The 7,500-nt window shown below is 53.2% G+C and overlaps 1 protein-coding gene across 3 annotated transcripts in view; it reads left to right on the top strand.

Moving 5' to 3' along the window:
* nnt (nicotinamide nucleotide transhydrogenase) overlaps window positions 1-7,500 on the top strand; it is a 39,933-nt gene that overhangs the window by 25,365 nt on the left and 7,068 nt on the right. For all 3 annotated transcript variants that reach the window (XM_064308837.1, XM_064308840.1, XM_064308838.1), the window contains exons 16-19: window positions 462-623; window positions 2,763-2,941; window positions 3,965-4,124; window positions 5,996-6,077. In XM_064308837.1, the coding sequence (XP_064164907.1) occupies window positions 462-623; window positions 2,763-2,941; window positions 3,965-4,124; window positions 5,996-6,077 (583 nt within the window). The remainder of the gene's footprint in view (window positions 1-461; window positions 624-2,762; window positions 2,942-3,964; window positions 4,125-5,995; window positions 6,078-7,500) is intronic.

Below are 7,500 nucleotides of genomic sequence, written 5' to 3'. Positions count from 1 at the left end.
GAGTGAATTAGGCCCTCATTAGGCCCCCGGCCCCCCCGTCATTCTCCACTCCCGGAAGCTGGAGCAGATTACCCCTCCCTCGCTGAGAAGCCTGCCTAACAGATTAGCGCTGCTTTCCTTTTTTAGATTCTTTATTTTGTTTTGTTATTTTGAGGCTTGGAAGGCACCCAAACATTAGCATTTCTGTTGAAGTGGGTTTTTTTTTTTAAAGAAGTCATTTTGAAAACCTCCCTTTGTGCGTACCGTATTTTAGCAAATAGAAAGTGTGTCACTGAACGGTTACGATACAGGGTTGTAACTACGTCTGTACGGTATATACTTTTCATTCATGCTTGCGAGGCAGTCAAATTCAAGTTGGCTGAATTAGAAAAATTAATTCATGGATATATTTTGAATTTCATTGAAAGGCTCTCCCCCCCTCCCCCCCCTCTCTCCCCCCCCCCCCCCCCCCCCCCCCGCAGGTATGCTGAGCTCCGCCCCTCTCATGCTGCCCGGCCGCCACGCCCTGAATGCCACTCTAATGGCTGCCAGTGTGGGGGGGATGATCCCCTACATGCTGGACCCCAGTTACACCACGGGGATAACCTGCCTGGGCTCCGTCTCCGCCCTCTCTGCTGTCATGGTGAGAACCCGCCCCCAGCCTGCCTGTGCCCCGCCCCCAGCCTGCCTGTGCCCCGCCCCCAGCCTGCCTGTGCCCCGCCCCCAGCCTGCCTGTGCCCCACCCCCAGCCTGCCTGTGTCCGCCCCCTGCCGCCCGGTGCCCTGCCCCCGGCCTCCCTGTGCCCCTCCCCCAGCCTGCCTGTGCCCCGCCCCCAGCCTCCATGTGCTCCGCCCCCTGCCGCCCGGTGCCCCACCCCCAGCCTGCCTGTGCCCCGCCCCTGCCTCACGGTGCCCCGCCCCCAGCCTGCCTGTGCCCTGCCCCTGCCTCACGGTGCCCCCGCCCCTGCCGCCGTGCCCCACCCCAGCCTCCCTGTGCCCCCCCCGCCTCATGTGCCCGCCCCCTGCCTCACAGTGCCCCGCCCCCAGCCTCTCTGTGCCCCGCCCTCTGCCTCACGGTGCCCTGCCCCCAGCCTCCATGTGCCCCAACGCCAAGCCTGCCCCCCACATTAATTCGTGGGGCACTGGGATATGAACATCTTCTGCATCCAGTGATCTCCTCCCCACCTGCTGAACCTCTTAATCCAGCACTGATCCTGTCTGGACTGCTGCTGCTCACTCATTGCAGAGGTCTCAGCCTACACACCTACCAGACCGCTTGTTGTGCTACCTGTGGGCATCTGGCTCCTCCCCCCTGTGTAACGGCACTTCCAGGTCACGTCTCCTGTCTGTTCCGCCACCTGGTGGTGGAATGAGCCTTTTGGAAAAAGCTGTAGTTCTATCAGTGTAAAGATGGGCTATTCTGGAACATTCTTTAATTGCAGTACTGATTTCTGTTTGGTTAGGTCAACATTACACTTATTGATGGGCCTCTGTGGCTTGTTGGTGACATGCTGATGATGTGGTGAATGTAGCTTACAGTCTGTGCGTGCAGCTGGTGTGTATGATGGCGTAAATTACTGTATCAGACTGGGGAGGTGATGAACATACAGGAAGTTCCCTCCCGCTCTCCCGCTGGCTCGTGGGTGTTGCGGTTTTCTGCGTCCGTTTGTCCGTTTGATTTTCGCTGTGCGGTCATCTCCAGACGAGCAGGCCAGGAGCGCACACGTGCGGTAGTGCAGGCCAGGAGCGCGCGCGTGCGGTAGAGCAGAGGACACGTTTCGCTGTGCGGGCCAGAGCTCTGGAGCGCGTGAGCAGCAGCCAGAGCGGCGTCCGAGAGGCAGAGGCACACGTCTCGAGCCGTTGCGTGTAGAGCAGAGGACACGGCCCGTATTTTATTCTGGCCGGTATGCGAGTGCTGGCGCGGCCGGCCGATGCGGTTTGTGCGGGTGAGCAGTTTGTGCGGGGGCAGACGCTGACACCGCTATCCGTCTCCGCTGGAAGCTGAGCTCCACCCGCGGCCCCTAACGGGCGATCCGATACCGCTGAAGCCGCTCCTTTGATCAGGCGCCTCGGTGCGTAATCTGGAGGAGCTGGGTTTCTCCCGCCCCCGTCGCCAGCGGAGTGCGATTGTGGGGACGTGATCCTGGCGTCTGAGCCTCGCGTCACATCAGAGACGAGCGAAAGGGATACCCCGCTCTGACAAACACGCCGCGCGTTAAACAGAGCCGCACAGGAACTGAGTCTGGACACGAGACGCCTGGCTTTCTTTCTGCGGATCGGATTCCTTGTTTTTAACGTGATGCAGTGCATGTTGTTCTGCGGTTTTGAAACCTCTTCACAGACCCCTGTCGGGTGGAGATTAGTGGCTTCAGTGAGCTGGCGGTGTGGTTTTGGGCACGTTTCGTGTGTTTTCGGGAGATGTAATCCTGTCACTACGTTGCTCAGGGTGACGCGTTGGAGCAGGAAGTGTGGGCTTCTGGGAGGGATTAACGGGAATCTGAGGCCAGTTGTCAACACGTCGCAGTTGAGCTGCTGAGCTCCGGTACGCTTGATGGCTGTAACGATATCTGCAATTCAGTTTTCCACAGCCCCTTCCAAAGACCCCCACAGCCCCCACCTCTCCCGCTAATACACTCTGCGTTTCTTCCCCTCTCCCTCTCGCTGCTCCTCTCCTGTTCTCCCCCCCCCCGTCCCTCCCCTCCCCGTCCCTCTCCTCCCCTCCCTCTCTGCCCCCCCCCCTCTCTGCCCCCCCCCCCCCGTCCCTCCCCTCCCCGCCCCCCTCGGGTCTGACCCTCACCGCGGCGATCGGGGGTGCAGACATGCCGGTGGTGATCACGGTGCTGAACAGCTACTCCGGCTGGGCTCTATGTGCCGAGGGCTTCCTGCTCAACAACAACCTGCTGACCATCGTGGGGGCTCTGATTGGCTCGTCCGGCGCCATCCTGTCCTACATCATGTGTGTGGTGAGCATCCGCCACCTCGACCACGCCCACCACCGCGATCGCTACCGTGACTGTGACCGCGATCACGACTGTAACCGCGGTTGTGACTGAGGCTACAAGGAGGTCTCCTGTCTAGGCAGGAAATCCAGACCTTATTTCTGAATTCTGAATTTCACACCTTAAATGTCTCGGACAGAATCAAAAGGCTTGATGCAGAGCGTATCACAATCACAAACACACGCACACACACATGCACAAACACACATGCACGCACAAGCACACATGCACACACACACATCCGCTTGCACACTTACACACACTTAGGGGCGACATAGCTCAGGAGGTAAGAGCGATTGTCTGGCAGTCGGAAGGTTGCCGGTTCAAACCCCGCCCTGGGCATGTCGAAGTGTCCTTGAGCAAGACACCTAACCCCTAACTGCTCTGGCGAATGAGAGGCATCAATTGTAAAGCGCTTTGGATAAAAGCGCTATATAAATGCAGTCCATTTACCATTTACTTGCCTGTGTGATATGCACTCACGTACAGGACGCTGATACACGTTTATTCCCTGCCCCCCTCAGAAGATTCTGCCATGTTTGGCCGGAGATCACAAACCACCCTGTTTCCCAGGATTCCAAATTTACAGTGAAGTTTATATCTTGTGATTGATTTTCAGGATTTTGTTTGACATGACATTTTATTTTCCACTTTTTTAAAACTGTCCTTCAGCTGTATGTAGTTTCTTGGTCCAGTGAGTCAATCCCTTTGCAGCATATTTCACAGTGTGGCAGAAATGTAAACCTAGTGTCGGAAATCTTGCATGCTTTTTTATCTTTGACCACTAGGAGGCACTCTTACTGTTGATTTACCGTTTAGACACTGAGGTTCTGGCAGCAATACTGAAGTCTTGGAAAATATACTTTGGAAAGGAGATCAGAGTTTGGAGCTGATAGCTCTTCAGTGAGCTGAGCGCATGTGGAAACCCCCCCCCCCCCCCCCCCCGCGGGTGTTGGACTTACTCTGTGATCCGCTTGCCCCCCCCAGGCCATGAACCGGTCTCTGGCCAACGTGATCCTGGGGGGCTACGGGACGTCCTCCACGGGGACAGGCAAGCCCATGGAGATCACCGGCACCCACACAGAGGTCAACGTGGACCAGACTGTGGAAATGATCAGGGACGCCAGCAACATCATCATCACTCCAGGTAAAGCCCTATACCATTACATTATCACCACAGGTAAAACCCCAAACCATTACATCATCACCACAGGTAAAACCCTATACCATTACACTATCACCACAGGTAAAACCCCAAACCATTACATAATCACCACAGGTAAAACCCCAAACCATTACATCATCACCCCAGGTAAAGCCCTATACCATTACATCATCACCCCAGGTAAAACCCCAAAACATTACATCATCACATGAGGTAAAACTCTAAACTTCACAACATCACCACAGGTAATATCCTAAACATTACACTGGACTCTGCTGCTCTAAACAGACTGAAAGATTTTCTCAAATTCGGTTTCTGAGACGTTTGTTTTTTTATGGGTGTTTGTTTATTGCACCTATATGATCCATCGACCGTTTCATTTCCAGAGTTGAAGTGGTAGGGAGGGGGCTGAGGCTAGTTTGTAAGGTTATCAGAAACGCGTTTTTTGATCTCCACCAGTGTGTTTGTGTGTAAAAATCACGGTGGCTAGTTGTGTCCGTAGTTCAGCATTCATACCTCTCATCGCCATAGGTCAGTGATTCTGTTTATTTGAACTGTCTAAAATGGTAAGTGGTAAATGGTAAATGGACTGCATTTATATAGCACTTTTATCCAAAGCGCTTTACAATTGATGCCTCTCATTCACCCATTCACACACACACACTCACACACCAACGGTGAAAGGCTGTCATGCAAGGTACCAATCAGCTCGTTGGGAGCAATTAGGGGTTAGGTGTCTTGCTCAGGGACGCTTCGACACGCCCAGGGCAGGGGGATCGAACCGGCAACCCTCCGACTGCCAGACAAACGCTCTTACCTTCTGAGCTATGTCGCTATCTATTTGCGTTTCACTTCCAGAGTGCCAAAGCCCGTAGTCACATTCTCCCTGGCAGTGCAATCCTGTCCAGAAAGTGGAACTTATTGGTTATTTCTGTAATATTGGAAAGGTTTATTCAGGCATTCTTTTAAAGGGAAGAGCGGGTCATTCTTTCGGTGGTTTAATGCTAAACACACAGAGTCTGCATGAGGCCTTCATTCTTCACTGGGAGGGTAGAATCCAAGGGAAATGTGTATTCAGAATGATTCTTTCTGAAATGTCTGGAATGAAGCCCTTAATGTGGAATCAGCCTTTGTTCCCTCGTTCCTCTGTGTGCATGTGCATGTGCGTGTGCGCGTGTGCGTGTGCGTGTGCGTGTGTGCGTGCGATTGCGTGTGCGTGTGTGTATGTGCGTGTGTGCGTGTGCGCGCGCGCGTGCGTGTGTGGGTGTGTGCGCGTGCGTGCATGCGTGCGTGTGTGTATATGTGTGTGTGCATGTGTGTGCGTGTGTGCGCGTGCGTGCATGCGTGCGTGTGTGTATATGTGTGTCTGATGGCCTTTGTGGTGCTGTGGGTGTCCGTGCGTGCATGCGTGCGTGTGTGTGTTGGTGTGTGCTGGTGTATGTGCGTGTGTGTGTGCGGCGCGCGTGTGTGTGTGTGGTGCGGATGCGTGCGTGTGTGATGTGTGTGCATGTGTGTGCGTGTGTGCGCGTGCGTGCATGCGTGCGTGTGTGTATATGTGTGTGTGCGTGTGCGCGTGTGCGCGTGCGTGTGTGGGTGTGTACACGTGCGTGCATGCGTGCGTGTGTGTGTATGTGTGTGTGCATGTGTGTGCGTGCGATTGCGTGTGCTGCTGCATAGACTCCCACCTTATCGGCTAGAAATTGCATTCTGTGCAAAGAAAGAAAGAAAAAAGACGCAATGTTCCCATGTTTCCTTCTTTTTAGTGGGGCTCTGGGTTATTTTATTTTTTTAATAAACTTTTTGATTATGTAATTCCTCGCTGTCCATCACTGAAGGTGTCTCTCGTTCCCCAGGTTACGGTCTTTGCGCTGCCAAGGCCCAGTACCCCATCGCTGAACTGGTGAAGATACTGGCGGAACAGGGCAAGAAAGTCCGGTAAGGTCGCAGGATGGGTCTTCTGAACGTACGCTGAGGATCAGTGTAACCTTTAAACTGTCTGACCACTGAGGATAAGCGTACGTACGCTGGATTAGTGTAACGTTTAAACTGTCTGACCACTGAGGATAAGCGTACGTATGCTGGATTAGTGTAACGTTTAAACTGTCTGACCACTGAGGATAAGCGTACGTTGGTTAGTGCGTTATGTGCATGATAGCTGTACGTGATTATAACGTTTGTCTGACCACTGAGGATATCAACGTTACGTCTACCGGGATATTGTGCTGGATTAGTGTAACGTTTAAACTGTCTGACCACTGAGGATAACTGTACGTATGCTGGATTAGTGTACTACGTGCTAGATATCATAACTGTACTGACCACTGAGGGATAATTAACTCTGACCACTGGATAAATGTAATGCTGGATTAGTGTAACGTTTCAATGCATTTCAGCCACATGTGGATCGTTTCACGCTGTTCAGGCTCTCCCTCCAAAAATGGGCTCTTCACCCCCATCTAGTTCTGGTTAGCAGCCAGCCGGTCCTGAAGGCCTGTGATAGGTTACTGAACCTGCCCAATCCCTGTGTCGGTGCAGTGCATCGTCATCGGTAACCTGAAAGTGAAATGTAATTCGTACGGGCAGTCAGACCTGTACCTGTCCCCTTCAGTGGCCCTGCCCCCGTGCAGCCTGTGTGGAGGACTCCCCCAGTTCAGAGCAGCTTGAGTGTGGAGCTGCTGCTCTCTGTCTGATCGGCTCTGTTCTTACCTGTCCAGCGTACCTGTGTGAGCAGCGGAGATCTGAGGGCGGCCCACACTGCCCTGCACAGAGCATAGAGAAACTGTTCTATCGGCCAGTGAAGAGCTCAAACAGAGAGAAACTGTTCTATTGGCCAGTGAAGAGCTCAGACAGAGAGAAACTGTTCTATTGGCCAGTAAAGAGCTCAGACAGAGAGAAACTGTTCTATCGGCCTATGAAGAGCTCAAACAGAGAGAAACTGTTCTATCGGCCTATGAAGAGCTCAAAAAGAGAGAAACTGCTCTGTTGGCCAGTGAAGAGCTTAGAGAGAAACTGTTCTATTGGCCAGTAAAGAGCTCAAACAGAGAGAAACTCCTCTGTTGGCCAGTGAAGAGCTAAGAGAGAAACTGTTTTGTTGGCTAGTGAAGAGCTAAGAGAGAAACTGTTTTGTTGGCTAGTGAAGAGCTTAGAGAAACTGTTCTATTGGCCAGTGAAGAGCTCAGACAGTTTAAGTTTATGTTTAAGTTGTGCTTTATTGACCACATGGAGTAGTTTGTCCTCTACATTTGACCCATCCTAGCCACTTAGGAGCAGTGGGCAGCCTCAGTGCAGCGCCTGAGGCCAGGGCCTTGGTCATGGGCAGTGGCAGGAGTATACCTAACCTGACCTGCATGAGACCTAC

This window comes from Anguilla rostrata, chromosome 14, assembly GCF_018555375.3.
Source record: "Anguilla rostrata isolate EN2019 chromosome 14, ASM1855537v3, whole genome shotgun sequence".
NCBI classification, from domain to species: domain Eukaryota; kingdom Metazoa; phylum Chordata; class Actinopteri; order Anguilliformes; family Anguillidae; genus Anguilla; species Anguilla rostrata.
This window is presented reverse-complemented; position numbering and strand designations above follow the sequence as displayed.